The following is an 18,045-nucleotide window of genomic DNA, read 5'->3' on the forward strand; positions in this document are numbered from 1 at the left end:
TCATGGACAGTGGAACATCCCCTGGCTCACGTTGAACAATCTCGTTGATACCGTTTTAGATGGGCACTCAACATTGTCACATTTTTTTTTTTTTTTACACCAGTTGGCAATTTCCTAATAAAGGAGCCATTGTTTCCTTATGGCCGAGGTCTAAACAAAGATGGCTGATGACGCAAATGACTGCTTCCTGTTAAACCATGCTAGTTGTACACGCATGATGGAATATGAGGTACACATGGTTTGCATTGTAACTCACTCACTAGCGCCGCACAAGGTATTTGACACGAACACTGGTGTTGCCTCCGAATTTTAGCAGTGGAACACCTGAGGTCTTTGGGACGAGATGCCATTTTGTCTGGTTGTACACTATAGACTTTCCTAAGGGGTTACTCACAGAGCCCATGTTGGCAGCATTCATATAGGTCCTAATGTTGGAGCAATAAACTTAAACAGGTGTGATAATAGTCCCAGAGTTACTTGTTCCAGAGATGTATGGGTGGAGTGTTTGGCTTTAAGTCACACACACGTCAAAAGTCCTTAAAAGAAGCTTGCTGAATGTGTTCCTATCGCTAACCTGCTGGATAAGGAGTCAACACATTTTTAAAATGTTTTGATTTTATTCAAGTCAAATTAGAAGATAAAACACGTATTAATCAACAGAAATACAGCCCTCGACTCATTTTAATCCGCGTGTCCTGTTCAGAAAGTGATTCTAAAAATGTCCCTGGATTTAGAACCATGAGTCATGTTCACCTGCATCAACAAATGCCTTCTGTTGGATCACTGGGCCTTTTCGCAGTTAAAAGAGACACAGTAAAATAAAGCCTGGTGACAGTGATTGGCTCTCTTGCTTGCCTTTCTAAACATGTATTTCTGATCGTTGGATCATTGGACCCTCCCCCCACAGCACTCTGTAGATCGCCTGGGTGCCAGTCTGTTTCTGCCGTCTTGCCAACTTTGAAAGGAAATGTCATGGCTCGGCCATGGAGTTGGTAAGAGCACTAAACTGATCAGAGACCAGGGCTGTAAACATGTATTTCTGATCATTGGATCATTGGACCCTCCCCCCACAGCACTCTGTAGATCGCCTGGGTGCCAGTCTGTTTCTGCCGTCTTGCCAACTTTGAAAGGAAATGTCATGGCTCGGCCATGGAGTTGGTAAGAGCACTAACTGATCAGAGACCAGGGGTGTAAACATGCAGATTCTTTTGCTAAGTACTTTTTTTCAAAAAACGGAAAGCGCAAACAAGTCTCTATTGGACAAATTCAGATGGATCCCTCCCTGCGTCGGTTCCATTTGGTTCTTAAAACGGTTTCTGTAATGAATAAACCACGTGAGAGGTAAAAAAAAAAAATTACTCACCGAAAAGCCCTGTCTTGTATTTAAAACGGTCATTTTCAATAAATGTTCATCTTTAATTTCTGTCGTTAGAGGTCACTTGTTTCTGCTATAAAAAAATATATATACTTTTGTCTGAATTACAAGATTGTAAAGTTCTTTCTCTGTGACAAGTGAAATCATTTGTATTTCTCTCCTTATTTTGTATGAATGGGCTCTCCATTGGTCACTACATCTTAGCTGTATAGACTTAACATTTCTGGGTTATTTCAGAACGAGGGATGTCAGCATCAGTTTGTTTGTGGGAGGGAATACTGTAGGTTTGCTTCTGCATTTGACAAATAAGTTGACAAATGCTGTATTTTCATACACGGGAAAAAAAAGTATTATGTGAATGGTAGGTTGAATGGGTACAGAGAAACGAATCGAATGAAATCCACTATTTGCTTTACCTTGTGAGAAAACTGTTGCGAAAGTTGACATTAACAGTGAACATTTTAAATGGGGCTCATTGTCATGTGGAAATGGTCTACCATTAAAAACATTCCATCTGAAGTGACCTTTGTGCCTCTTCTTGTAGCATCGCACTCTTTATTATTACACAAAATATGTAACTGAGAAACTCATTTCTCTTGCCTTCAATGCAACAGTTTGGGCTGCCTAATTTGCCAGAATTGTACGTAATTATGACATGACATTGAAGGTTGTGCAATGTAACAGGAGTATTTAGACTTGTGGATGCCACCCGTTAGTGAAATACGGAACGGTTCCATATTTCACTGAAAGAATAAACGTCTTGTTTTCGAGATGATAGTTTCCGGATTTGACCATATTAATGACCTAAGGCTCGTATTTCTGTGTTTATTATAATTAAGATTTGATAGAGCAGTCTGACTGAACGATGGTAGGCACCAGCAGGCTCGTCACTCGCTCACATGTCCCTCGCTCTGAGACTAGGAGTAGTTGTTCCCCTTGCTCTGCATGGGTAACGCTGCTTCAAGGGTGGCTGTTGGCTGTGTTCCTGGTTCGAGCCCAGGGAGGAGCGAGGAGAGGGACGGAAGTTATACTGTTACACTGGCAATACTATAGTGCCTATAAGAACATCCAACAGTCAAAGGTTAATGAAATACAAATGCTATAGAGAGAAATATTCCTATAATACTTACAACCTAAAACTTCTTACCTGGGAATATTGAAGACTCATGTTAAAAGGAACCACCAGCTTTCACATGTTCTGAGCAAGGAACTGAAACGTTAGCTTTCTTACATAGCACATATTGCACCAACACTTTGTTTTTGCATTACTTAGAGGCTAAAAAGATTTTTATTGATGTATTCATTTAGTATTGTTGTAATTGTCATTATTACAACAAAAGAAAGGCCAGATTAAATCGGTATAAATCATAAATCGGTCGACCTCTAGTTAGCACGGTATAATGTTTTATTCTTTAAAAATGTGTAATACCCAAGGGCTATATTGAAGAATCTCTACAGATCATTATCTAGGACGTTAGGAACTAAATTACACCAGAGGGGGGTATACTACGAAGCTAAATCTACTCAGGGTTTTCTAAAACTAGCCAGCTATCTTCACATTCCAGCTCAGGCTTGATCCGTACTACAACAGTGGATATTGCTCGTCCGCCTAAACTTTAAACAGTCGTTATCTTGCTCAAAAGAAGGGGATGACCTAATCTTTGTGAGATGGAGGGTATCGGATTTCATTGGTCCTCAACTCGCGGCTCAGACACGTCAAAATAAACAGAGTTAACCCCGAGCTAGCTTGCCGAAACTCCCCAAATACGTCTGCCAAAACTTGTGGGGGAGCGGATTACAGCCTCGAGTCTTACCTTACCAAAGACGACTCGAGGCTGTAATCGCTGCCAAAGGTGCTTCAACAAAATGTTTCTAAAAACCTGGTTTTGCTTTGTCATTACGGGATAGTGTGTGTAGAGTAGAGGGGGGGGGGGGGGGGATCAGGCTGTAACGTAACATAATGTGGAAAAAGTCACGGGGGGCTGAATAGTTTCTGCATGTCTACGGTAAACGCTGCATATGTCCTTGACATTTCTATCACACAATCTGATTCAGCGATTCAGACTGAATAAAGTCCTAAAATGAATACAAATAAAACGACAAGAGTTTTATTTTTTATTTTACCTTTATTTAACTAGGCAAGTCAGTCCTTGTCAGCTCGGGGGTTTGAACTTGCAACCTTCCGGTTACTAGTCCAACGCTCTAACCACTAGGCTACCCTGCCGCCCCAAGAGTAAAAAATAAAAATGCATATTCTTTCTTTCATACATCACATTCCCATTTATTTACACTGAACAGCATCATGATTCACATCCATGTATATAACTGGTTGATCCCCTGAATTACAAAAAAGAGGCAAGACAGAAGTGATAACCAATGGTTGTGTACCAAGTCATCGACTGTCTCAAATGAGGGCATTTGATTAATCTGGCCCGGGTAGGCGTGTTTTGCACCGGGTGATAGTTGATGGCATTTGTTTTGGAACCCTGTTAAAGACATGGGAGTAATGAGTAGGAATTATGTGTTTTCACATGCAAAAGTGATTGCTTTTGATTAAAAAAAAAAACTATCTGCCTTCGGAATGAAAACTTAACATGACCGAACAGCGCAGATGACTGTTGGATTTGAGGAGGACACTCCTCCTTACTGCTTTTGATCGTTCACGTCACGCGCCATAGACCGTTGTCCTGCAGCTCAGCATAATCAAATCCACCCATTGACTGACATTGCTAACTAGGTAAAATAGCTACCCCAGGCGTTGTAAGATCTGCCCGGCGTCAGCAACGTCTGAGCAGAGGGTCGCACAGGAATAGGTGCTGTTTACACAGGCACACCAATTCTGATCATTCTTCCACTGAATCAGATCTGGCCATTTGACCAGTTAGTGCAACAAATATCAGAATTGAGCTGCTTGTGTAAACGCAGCCATTGATCCCGTTGTTTCTGGTAATTGTGTGTCTTCATAGCGTTCTAGTCGTCGCGCAGTCTGCGCCATACAGGTCGGTGTTAAAGACACAAAACGGAACAAAAACAGAGGACTATCTGGACTCATCAAATAAGAAATGATTGTTTTTGTTTTCGGTTTGCAAAGCGTTTAGAAATGTTTTGTTATAATGTGCAGGGTTCTGCGCTAATGAATACGACCCAGGTGTGTCAGGGATATGTAGCCAGGTAGCAGGGGTACCTGGACCAGGTGGGCAGCAGGCCCGTCTCATTGGCCAGCCTCCAGTACCTCTCCCTCAGGAGGAAGGCCCCAGCTTTGGGCTGCCTCTGCCGGCTGAAGATTCCCTTCTTGTTGCCCACCACACGGGCCACCGCTGCAGAGAGAGTGAGAGAGACACATGTTCATTTCCCAGAGTGCTTTGTTTCAGCCGTCAAAGTATAGATAAAACTATAGATCTGTACAGAATACAAGCTATTTTTTTCATTTAACAAGACAAGTCAGTTTAGAACAAATTCTTATTTACAATGACGGCCTAGGACCAGTGGGTTAACTGCCTTGTTCAGGGGCAGAACGACAGATGTTTACCTTGTCAGCTCGGGGATTCGATCTAGCAACCTTTTGGTTAATGGTCCAACACTCTAACCACTAGGCTACCACTTGCCGCCCCGGGAAGCAAACAAGGGAACCATCGTCTAATTCGTCACCACCAAATTCCAGAGGTGTAGACTCACTCGGGTCACATGACAGGAGCACACAGTGCCTCCAGGAAGTATTCACACCCCTTTGTCCACACTGTTGTGTTACAACCTTGCACTTCAAATGGATTACATTGAGATTTGACGTTACTGGCCCACACATAATGCGGATCTCTCTCTCTCTCTCTCTCTCTCTCTCTCTCTCTCTCTCTCTCTCTCTCTCTCTCTCTCTCTCTCTCTCTCTCTCTCTCTCTCTCTCTCTCTCTCTCTCTCTCTCTCTCTCTCTCTCTCTCTCTCTCTCTCTCTCTCTCTCTCTCTCTCTCTCTCTCTCTCTCTCTCTCTCTCTCTCTCTCTCTCTCTCTCTCTCTCTCTCTCTCTCTCTCTCTCTCTCTCTCTCTCTCTCTCTCTCTCTCTCTCAAAACTAATGAAAAGCTGACATTGACTCGAGTCAATAAAGTATTTAACCCCTTTGTTATCGCGAGCTGGAATAAGTTCAGGGGTAAAACTGTGCTTAATAAGTTGCATTGACTCATCTCTGTACCCCACAGATACAATTATCTGTAATGTCACTCAGTCGAGCAGTGAATTTCAAAAAACAGATGCAACCACAGAGACTGGGAAGGTTTTCCAATGCCTCGCAAAGGGGGGCACCTATTGGTAGATAAAAAAATGTAACATTGAATTTCCCTTTGCGCATGGTGAAGTTATTAATTGCACTTTGGATGGTGCATCAATACACCCAGTCACTACAAAAGATAGACGTCCTTCCTAACTCAGTTGCCGGAGAGGAAGGAAACCGCTCAGGAATGTCACCATGAGGCCCGATGGTGACTTTAAAATAGAGTTGAATGGCTGTGATAGGAGGAAACTGCGGATGGATCTACAACATTGTAGTTACTCCACAATACTAACCTAAATGACAGAGTGAAAAGAAGGAAGCCTGTACAGAATAAAAAATATCCAGAACATGCATCCTGTTTGCAACAAGGCACTAAAGTAAAACTGCAAAAAAACGTGACAAAGCAATCTACACCTGTTGTATTCAGTATTTCCCTGTAAGGTCTACAACTGTTGTATTTGGCGCATGTGACAAATACAATTTGACGTGACGCATTGTCAGGATGCGAAAATAGAATGTTTATAATAGTACTCAACATTTAAAAAAAAAATCCAGTATGGTTTAATAAAATGCCAGGATGTTCCTCATTTCAGCTCTTCATCTAGTAGAATTCAATGCACACTTTTCCCACAATGCATCGGAAGAGGTAGCCAAACAACGAAACTTAGGCTACTTAATTGGGAAGATGTCTTGAAGCTTCTGCGGTGGCATTCAAAATGTAGGCTAAGTAGTTTCATGAAGGTGGAAAAAGTACCCAACTGTTATACTGTAGTAAAAGTAAAGATACCTTAATAGAATATGACTCAAGTAAAAGTGAAAGTCACCCAGTAAAATACTACTTGAGTAAAAGTCAAAATATATTGTTCTAAAAATATACTTATGTCTCAAAAGTACATATAATTTAAAAATGCCAAACCAGATGGCAGTTTGTTTTTCTTAAATTTATGGATAGCCAGGGGCACAACACACAGACATAATCTACAAACAAAATGTGTGTTTAGTGAGTCTGCCAGATCAGAGGCAGTAGAGCAGGGATGTTCTGTTGATAAGTGTGTAAATGGGACCATTATCCCGTCCTGCTAAGCAGTTAAAATGTAACGAGTACTTTTGGGTGTCAGGGGGAAATATGTATGGAGTAAAAAGTAGTAAAGCAAAAGTAATCAAAAATATTAATAGTAAAGTACAGATACCACCAAAACAACTACTTAAGTAGTACTTTAAAGTACTATTACTTAAGTACTTTACACCACTGACCATACCAAGGCAGATACCACCAAAACAACTACTCAAGTAGTACTTTAAAGTATTATTACTTAAGTACTTTACACCACTGACCATACCAAGGCAGATACCACCAAAACAACTACTTAAGTAGTACTTTAAAGTATTATTACTTAAGTACTTTACACCACTGACCATACCAAGGCAGATACCACCAAAACAACTACTTAAGTAGTACTTTAAAGTATTATTACTTAAGTACTTTACACCACTGACCATACCAAGGCAGATACCACCAAAACAACTACTTAAGTAGTACTTTAAAGTATTATTACTTAAGTACTTTACACCACTGACCATACCAAGGCAGATACCACCAAAACAACTACTTAAGTAGTACTTTAAAGTATTATTACTTAAGTACTTTACACCACTGACCATACCAAGGCAGATTCCACCAAAACAACTACTTAAGTAGTACTTTAAAGTACTATTACTTAAGTACTTTACACCACTGACCATACCAAACATATCATACTCATTTGAGTGTCCCGTACGGTTACATCTACGAGACCAGGCTGTCCAAAGTGATAATGTGCAGACAGACCATGCTGTCCATCTAATCCTGCAACCTCCACTGCATAGATGCAGGCCGTGCCATTCTGCAGGCCGTGCCATTCTGCAGGCCGTGCCATTCTGCAGGCCGTGCCATTCTGCAGGCCGTGCCATTCTGCAGGCCGTGCCATTCTGCAGGCCGTGCCATTCTGCTTGCTCTGGACTCCAGAACAAGCCTCCAACAACAACAACAAATACAGAAATAAATTGTTTTACACCTGCATCTTAAGTTTTGAAAATACATTGCCGTTTATGGCTGTAATGACAGGTCCCATTCGGGCAGCTTTGTGTTGCAAGCTTTTGACCCACAGTTTCTTCTCCTCTTTTTCCCGCAGGTCAAACAGTTTGAAAACCACGGAGATAGCTTACAGATTGTTGATTTGCTGTACAGCTATTGGCTCGGGTCCTTGAACAAACATCACGTTGTAAGGAGAGAGGATTTCCATAAATAAATAGGCAGCTCCAAAAGAGTTTGGGTTTATCAAGTAGATCAAACTGCAAGCTCATAAAGCAAATGGGACATCAATCAACAATTACTAGCATAGGCCTACAGGTCTTTTAGTACGTCGAAATGGCTTGGTAATGGGACATCAATCAACAATTACTAGCATAGGCCTACAGGTCTTTTAGTACGTCGAAATGGCTTGGTAATGGGACATCAATCAACAATTACTAGCACAGGCCTACAGGTCTTTTACTACGTCGAAATGGCTTGGTATTGATCACTTACTTATGAAGCTATTGGAATTTCTTAAAATTCATTATTACATTTTTTTTGGGGGACGACATAAAATACTAAAAACTAGGGCCAGGACGATACCAGTATTGCAATGTTTTTTTTCTTCTCCCCCGTGGCAAATATTAAAAACATGAAGCAAACCAAAGGATGACCTTTAAAAAAAAAAAGTGCTGTGTATAAAATGTGGTGTGCTATAGCTTGGAAAAGAATTAAAATGTGGTGTGCTATAGCTTGGAAAAGAATTAAAATGTGGTGTGCTATAGCTTGGAAAAGAATTAAAATGTGGTGTGCTATAGCTTGGAAAAGAATTAAAATGTGGTGTGCTATAGCTTGGAAAAGAATTAAAATGTGGTGTGCTATAGCTTGGAAAATAATCTAAATGTGGTGTGCTATAGATTGGAAAATAATTAAAATGTGGTGTGCTATAGCTTGGAAAAGAATCAAAATGTGACTCTGGATGACATCATAATGATGGTTTGTTTTCCTTAAAGAAGAAGTGAAAAAAATCGGCTTCGTGTTTCGCTTCATATTTTATTTTGTGTTTGGTTTCCTTGCCACGATACTGGTATCATCCCGGCCCTAGTAAAAACGTCAGCAAATCAGCTCCAAGTGATTATCATTTTAGAAATTTGTTCTGATGTATTCCCACCCCACGCATGGTAGAGAGATGTAATCATACACAAAATGTAAGCAAGGTATGAAATTATTATATTTTAGTCAAAATGTTTGGGCTTCTTGCGGTCATTTTAAAGTGTACAAATGATTTTGTAATTTTGTTCCGGTCCCCTGACCATCCGCTCAAGAAAGAAATCGGCCCGCGGCTGAATCTAGTTGATGATTCCTGGTGTAAACCCTCCTTGTGTGCCACACCCATTCCTGCTGACTCCGAGCTTACCAACCACTGGGAGCTTTAAATATAATTCACATCAATATCAGCACCTTTTCAAGAACTGGCCTAGTTTCAACTCCTACCACTACCCCACCCCCACACTACTAAATCCTACCCCTACACCACTAACTCCTACCACTACCCCACCGCCACACTACTAACTCCTACCCCTACACTACTAACTCCTACATTACTAACTCCTACCCCAACACTACTAACTCCTACCCTACTAACTCCCACCCCTACACTACTAACTCCTAAACCACCCCTACACTACTAACTCCCACACTACTAACTTCCACCCCTACACTACTAACTCCTACACTACTAACTCCTACACCACCCCTACACTACTAACTCCTACACTACTAACTTCCACCCCTACACTACTAACCCCCACCCCTACACTACTAACTCCTACACTATTAACTCCCACCCCTACACTACTAACTCCTACCCTACTAACTCCTACCCTACTGACTCCCGCCCCTACTAACTCCCGCCCCTACACTACTAACTAATAAACCACCCCTACACTACTAACCCCTACCCCACCCCTACACTACTAACTCCTACACTACTAACTCCCACCCCTACATTACTAACTCCTACACTACTAACTTCCACTCCTACACTACTGACCCCTACACTACTAACCCCCCTCCTACCCTACTAACTCCTACCCTACTATCTCCCACCCCTACACTACTAACTCCTAAACCACCCCTACACTACTAACTCCTACCCCTACACTAACTCATACACTACTAACCCCTACCCACATTACTAACTCCTACACTACTAACTTCCACTCCTACACTACTAACTTCCACCCCTACACTACTGACCCCTATACTACTAACTCCTACACTACTAACCCCCCCTACACTACTAACTCCTACCCTACTAACTCCTACCCCTACACTACTAACTCCCACACTACTAACTCACACCCCTACACTACTAACTCCTACCCTACTAACTCCCACCCCTACACTACTAACTCCTACACTACTAACTACTACACCACTAACTCCTACCCCAACTCCTACACTACTAACCCCTACCCCACCCCTACACTACTAACTCCCACCCCACCCCTACAGTACTAACTCCTACACTACTAACTCCCACCCCTACACTACTAACTCCCACCCCTACACTACTAACTCCCACCCCTAACTCCTACCCCACTACTGAACTACTAACTCCTACCCCTACACTACTAACTCCTAAACTACTAACTCCTACACCACCCCTACACTACTAACTCCTACCCTACTAACTCCCATCATACACTACTAACTCCCACCATACACTACTAACTCCTACACTACTAACTCCTACACCACCTCTACACTACCCCACTATCTCCTACCCTACTATCTCCTACCCCACCCCCATACTACTAACTCCTACACTACTAACTCCTACACTACTAACTCCCACCCCTACACTACTAACTCATACACTACTAACTTCCACCCCTACACTACTAACTCCTACACTACTAACTTCCACCCCTACACTACTAACTCCCACCCCTACACTACTAACTCCTACACTACTAACTCCTACCCCTACACTACTAACTCCAACCCCTACACTACTAACTCCTACACTACTAACTCCTACACTACTAACTCCTACACTACTAACTTCCACCCCTACACTACTAACTCCTACACTACTAACCCCTACACTACTAACTCCCACCCATACACTACTAACTCCTACCCCACTATTGCACTACTAACTCCTACCCCTACACTACTAACTCCTACACTACTAACTCCTACCCCTACACTACCCCTACACTAATAACTCCTACACTACTAACTCCTACACTACTAACCCCCCTCCTACCCTACTAACTCCTACCCTACTATCGCCCACCCCTACACTACTAACTCCCACCCCTACACTACTAACTCCCACCCATACACTACTAACTCCTAAACCACCCCTACACTACTAACTCCTACCCCTACACTAACTCATACACTACTAACCCCTACCCCACATTACTAACTCCTACACTACTAACTTCCACTCCTACACTACTAACTTCCACCCCTACACTACTGACCCCTATACTACTAACTCCTACACTACTAACCCCCCCTACACTACTAACTCCTACCCTACTAACTCCTACCCCTACACTACTAACTCCCACACTACTAACTCCCACCCCTACACTACTAACTCCCACACTACTAACTCCCACCCCTACACTACTAACTCCTACCCTACTAACTCCCACCCCTACACTACTAACTCCTACACTACTAACTACTACACCACTAACTCCTACCCCAACTCCTACACTACTAACCCCTACCCCACCCCTACTAACTCCTACACTACTAACTCCCACCCCACCCCTACAGTACTAACTCCTACACTACTAACTCCCACCCCTACACTACTAACTCCTACACTACTAACTCCTACACCATTAACTCCTACCCCACCCCTAGACTACTAACTCCCACCCCTACACTACTAACTCCCACCCCTAACTCCTACCCCACTACTGAACTACTAACTCCTACCCCTACACTAACTCCTAAACTACTAACTCCTACACCACCCCTACACTACTAACTCCTACCCTACTAACTCCCATCATACACTACTAACTCCCACCATACACTACTAACTCCTACACTACTAACTCCTACACCACCTCTACACTACCCCACTATCTCCTACCCTACTATCTCCTACCCCAACCCCATACTACTAACTCCTACACTACTAACTCCTACACTACTAACTCCCACCCCTACACTACTAACTCCTACACTACTAACCCCTACACTACTAACTCCCACCCCTACACTACTAACTCCTACCCCACACTACTAACTCCTACACTACTAACTCCTAAACCACCCCTACACGACTAACTCCTACACTACTAACTACCACCCCTACACTATTAACTCCCACACTACTAACTCCCACCCCTACACTACTAACTCCTACCCTACTAACTCCCACCCCTACACTACTAACTCCTACCCCACTAACTCCCACCCCTACACTACTAACTCCTAAACCAGCCCTACACTACTAACTCCCACTCCTACACTACTAACTCCCACCCCTACACTACTAACTCCTACCCCACACTACTAACTCCTACACTACTAACTCCTAAACCACCCCTACATGACTAACTCCTACACTACCACCCCTACACTATTAACTCCTACCTCTACACTACTAACTCCCACACTACTAACTCCTACCCCTACACTAACTCCTACATTACTAACTCCCACCCCCACACTACTAACTGCTACACTACTAACTCCTACACTACTAACTCCTAAACCACCCCTACATGACTAACTCCTACACTACCACCCCTACACTATTAACTCCTACCTCTACACTACTAACTCCTACACTACTAACTCCTACACCTACACTAACTCCTACACTACTAACTCCTATCCCACCTCTACACTACTAACTCCCACCCCTACATTACTAACTCCTACATTACTAACTCCTACCACTACACTAACTCCTACACTACTAACCCCTACCCCACCCCTACTAACTCCCACCCCTACATTACTAACTCCTACACTACTAACTTCCACTCCTACACTACTAACTTCCACCTCTACACTACTGACCCCTACACTACTAACTCCTACACTACTAACTCCTACACTACTAACTGTCACCCCTACACTACTAACTCCTACACTACTAACTCCTACACTACTAACTCCTACACTACTAACCCCTACACTACTAACTCCTACACTACTAACTCCTACACTACTAACTCCCACCCCTACACAACTAACTCCTACCCCTACACAACTAACTCCTACCCCACCCCTAGACTACTAACTCCCACCCCTACACTATTAACTCCCACACTACTGACCCCTACACTACTAACTCCTACACTACTAACTCCTACACTACTAACTGTCACCCCTACACTACTAACTCCTACACTACTAACTCCTACCCCAACTCCTACACTACTAACCCCTACCCCACCCCTACACTACTAACTCCTACACTACTAACTCCCACCCCTACACAACTAACTCCTACCCCACCCCTAGACTACTAACTCCCACCCCTACACTATTAACTCCCACACTACTAACTCCTACACTACTAACTCCTACACTACTAACTCCTACACTACTAACTGTCACCCCTACACTACTAACTCCTACACTACTAACTCCTACCCCAACTCCTACACTACTAACCCCTACCCCACCCCTACACTACTAACTCCTACACTACTAACTCCCACTCCCACACCACTAACTCCTACCCCACTCCCACACCACTAAATCCTACCCCACTACTGAACTACTTTCTCCTGCCCCTACACTACTAACTCCTACACTACTAACTCCTACACTACTAACTCCCACCATACACTACTAACTCCCACCATACACTACTAACTCCTACACTACTAACTCCTACACCACCCCTACACTACTAACTCCTACCCTACACCACCATCTCCTACCCCACCCCCATACTACTAACTCCTACACACTACTAACTCCTACACTACTACACTACTAACTTCCACCCCTACACTACTAACCCCTACACTACTAACCCCTACACTACTAACCCCTACACTACTAACCCCTACACTACTAACTCCCACCCCTACACTACTAACTTCTACACTACTAACTCCTACACTACTAACTCCTACACTACTAACTCCTACACTACTAACTCCTAACCCTACACCACTAACTCCTACTCCTAACCCTACACCACTAACTCCTACCCCACTCCCACACCACTAACTCCTACCCCACTCCCACACCACTAACTCCTACCCCACTCCCACACCACTAACTCCTACCCCACTCCCACACCACTAACTCCTACCCCACTCCCACACCACTAACTCCTACCCCACTCCCACACCACTAACTCCTACCCCACTCCCACACCACTAACTCCTACCCCACTCCCACACCACTAACTCCTACCCCACTCCCACACCACTAACTCCTACCGCTACACCACTAACTCCTACCGCTACACCACTAACTCCTACCGCTACACCACTAACTCCTACCGCTACACCACTAACTCCTACCGCTACACCACTAACTCCTACCGCTACACCACTAACTCCTCGTACTACTGCCGTCTTTCCCCTCACTCTAGGCTCCATTCAATCCGTACGGCGGAAGTTCATCGCAGTAATACGGTTGAGCCGACATACTGTATGCAGTTCACCATGAACTCAGTCTCTGCCAACGCTGGAACATTGCCTATCAATTTAAAAATCGCACTATAGCGCTGAACTTCTGCGATACGGATTGAATCGAACCCCTTGAGTAAAGAAGAAGAAAAAATAATAATAATAAATCCAAGTCAATAATATTAGCTAAACAAGCAAAGGCATGACAACCAGCTTCAATGGTAGGTTTTTACAAGAACGGTTGTCATAACGACACTTTCAATCTATTCCAGTCCTTCAGGTTTTCAGGAATTCCTCCTTACTTTGTGCCGTCATGAAGTCAGCAAAGTTCCAGATGAGTTCTCCAATGACATACTCCTTCCTCTTCTGGTCGAACACATCATGGTAGTTTTTTAACACTATTTTCTGGTATTCCTCAGTGAACATCATAGGGGGATCCTGTAAAAAAATACATTTTATTTTCATTGATCATTCAAGCTCAACCACTTAACCAGTGTTCAGGCCTAGGTAGGTGCTTGACAGAGGTCTTTGTTCAAGCACATTTGACAAAATGGTATCCAGACTATTGTTCGCCTCAGAGAGACCTTGAAATCTTAACAAGCACAGGTCTGTTTACTTTTGACAACACCTTATGTTATTTTAAACATGTCTGTTTCTGACCTGTGGAGAACATGACACGGAACATAGAACAACAAAGTAGTTCTGGAACACTCACCGTGTGCATTCCCGGAACCACGTCAGCTCCGTATTCACTCTGGATGATGGGTTTCTGGTACTTCCTGTACCAGTTCTCAAACTGGGTGTTGAGCTGGAAGGGGATGACCTCCGGGTGACCCGGGTCACTGTACCAGGAGAAGTAACTGTTCACACATATCACATCCACATAGGGAGCCTTGTGGGGGGGAGGGGGGGGGGGGGAAGCAGTGTTACGGTGTTCAACTACAATTTCATTGGTATTGAATTGCCATTGTAAATGTATGGAACGTTACGTTCATAATTGAAATAGATGGAGCCTATGTATAGCCGTTTTTTCAATGTGAGAAGAAATAGTGTTGCAGTCCTTGTTATGATATATATATATATATATATATATTCATTGGCATTGAATTGCCATAGTAATGTATGGAATGTTACAGTCATAACTGTGCTTAGTTTAGTCACTGATAAACTATGCCTGGTAAGTCTGAGTGGAACAGACATGCAGTAAAACCATTCCTCTTATAGAGTTATCTGCAGCAGGGAGTCACACCTCAGCGAGCCAGGATGATTGAATCAGGGCATAGGTATGCCTTCAAAAAGAAATTGCTATTTATATATATATATATATATATATATATATATATATATATATATTTTGGCATCAAGCACAGTCAAAGGCTCTTTTTCAGTTAGTCTTTCCTCGATTCCTCATATTCTCTACCCTGAAAACGTCTTGGAAGAGGTCCACAATTCCCCCTCTGACCTTTTTCAAAAAGTTTTGAGAAGGAGAGGAATCGAGGACAAGCAAATTGAGAAAGCCAATCCTTCATAAACATAACAAGAGAAACACAGTGAAGTCTCACCCCCTTGTCTCTGGCAAAGTTACTGGCGGTGATAAACGTGACCGGTCGCGTGACATCCAGAGATTTGGTATGAGCTATCAGTGTCCTGAAAAAGACAAAACACATTTAGAGAGCAATGGTTTCCTTGTTCCAAGATGGGGTAAGGGGTCAGAGGGTCAGGGTACAGAGACTTAGTGAGGAAGAAAGGACCGGGAAGAAAAAAATGACTGATAGCGTGAGGCCGTCTTTGTTGACTATGATACACTCAGTATCACAGTTCGAGGTCGACCGATTAATCGGAATGGCCGATTTTCATAATCGGTAATCTGCATTTTTTTGGGACACCGATTATGGCCGATTACATTGCACTCCATGAGGAAACTGCGTGGCAGGCTGACTACCTGTTATGCGAGTGCAGCAAGGAGCCAAGGTAAGGTGCTAGCTAGCATTAAACTTATCTTATAAAAAACAATCAATCTTAACATAATCACTAGTTACCTACACATGGTTGAAGATGTTACTAGTTTATCTAGCGTGTCCTGCGTTGCATATAATCGATGCGGTGCCAGTTAATTTATCATTGAATCACAGGCTACTTCGCCAAACGGGTGATTTCACAAGCACATTCGCGAAAAAAGCACTGTCGTTGCACCAATGTGTACCTACCCAAAAACATCAACGCCTTTCTTAAAATCAATACACAAGTATATATTTTTAAACCTGCATATTTAGTTAATATTGCCTGCGAACATGAATTTATTTTAACTAGGGAAATTGTGTCACTTCTCTTGCGTTCTGTGCAACAGAGTCAGGGTATATGCAGCAGTTTGGGCCGCCTGGCTCGTTGCGAACTGTGTGAAGACTATTTCTTCCTAACAAAGACGGCCAACTTCGCCAAACGGGGGATGATTTAACAAAAGCGCATTTGTGAAAAAAAGCACAATCGTTGCACGACTGTACCTAACAATAAACATCAATGCCTTTATTAAAATCAATACACAGAAGTTTATTTTTTAAACCTGCATATTTAGTTAAGAAATTCAAGTTAGCAGGCAATATTAAACTAAGGAAATTGTGTCACTTCTCTTGCGTTCATTGCACGCAGAGTCACGGTATATGCAATAGTTTGGGCTGCCTAATTTGCCAGAATTTTACGTAATTATGACATAACATTGAAGGTTGTGCAATGTAACAGCAATATTTAGACTTAGGGATGCCACCCGTTCGATAAAATACGGAACGGTTCCGTATTTCACTGAAAGAATAAAAGTTTTCGAAATTATAGTTTCCAGATTTGACCATATTAATGACCTAAGGCTTGTATTTCTGTGTTAATTATAATATAATTAAGTCTATGATTTGATAGAGCAGTCTGACTGAACGATGGTAGGCAGCAACAGGCTCATAAGCATTCATTAAAACAGCACTTTACTGCGTTTGACAGCAGCTCTTCGCAATGCTTCAAGCATTGCGATGTTTATGACCTCAAGCCTATCAACTCCCGAGATTAGGCTGGCAATACTAAAGTACCTATTAGAATATCCAATAGTCAAAGGTACATGAAATACAAATGGTATAGAGAGAAATAGTCCTACAATAACTGCAACCTAAAACTTCTTACCTGGGAATATTGAAGACTCATGTTAAAAGGAACCACCAACTTTCATATGTTGAGCAAGAAACAAACTTTAGCTTTTTTTACATGGCACATATTGCACTTTTACTTTCTTCTCCAACACTTTGTTTTTGTATTATTTAAACCAAATTGAAAATGTTTCATTATTTATTTGAGACTAAATACATTTTATTGATGCATTATATTAAGTTAAAATTAAAGTGTTCATTGTTCATTCAGTATTGTTGTAATTGCCATTGCAAATAAATATATATATATATTTTAAAAAATTGTCAGATTAATCGGTATCGGCCTTTTTTTGGTCCTCCAATAATCGGTATCGGCGTTGAAAAATCATAATCGGTCGACCTCTACTCGGGGTATCAGACTGTCTTTGTTGACTATGATACAAACTCAGCCTCACAGTATCAGACTGTCTTTGTTGACTACACCACATAGTGTAGTACTGTAACGTCAAGAAACTTTATGGAGGAAATTCCTGCTGTTTGCTTGTCGGTCTGTCCCTCCCTGCCCTGAGTGGATGTAAGGACACCTGTAGCTG

At 42.5% G+C, this 18,045-nt stretch overlaps 1 protein-coding gene across 1 annotated transcript in view; it reads right to left on the reverse strand.

Annotated features, from left to right (window-relative positions):
* Nucleotides 1–3,551: 3,551 nt before the first annotated feature.
* LOC139417951 (beta-glucuronidase-like) overlaps nucleotides 3,552–18,045 on the reverse strand; it is a 44,585-nt gene continuing 30,091 nt past the window's right edge. Inside the window, 4 exon segments of the mRNA XM_071166973.1 lie at nucleotides 3,552–4,692; nucleotides 14,630–14,765; nucleotides 15,043–15,219; nucleotides 15,890–15,974. Of these exon segments, the coding sequence (XP_071023074.1) occupies nucleotides 4,529–4,692; nucleotides 14,630–14,765; nucleotides 15,043–15,219; nucleotides 15,890–15,974 (562 nt within the window). The 3' untranslated portion in view covers nucleotides 3,552–4,528.

The sequence above is a fragment of the Oncorhynchus clarkii genome, chromosome 10 (assembly GCF_045791955.1).
Source record: "Oncorhynchus clarkii lewisi isolate Uvic-CL-2024 chromosome 10, UVic_Ocla_1.0, whole genome shotgun sequence".
NCBI lineage: Eukaryota > Metazoa > Chordata > Actinopteri > Salmoniformes > Salmonidae > Oncorhynchus > Oncorhynchus clarkii.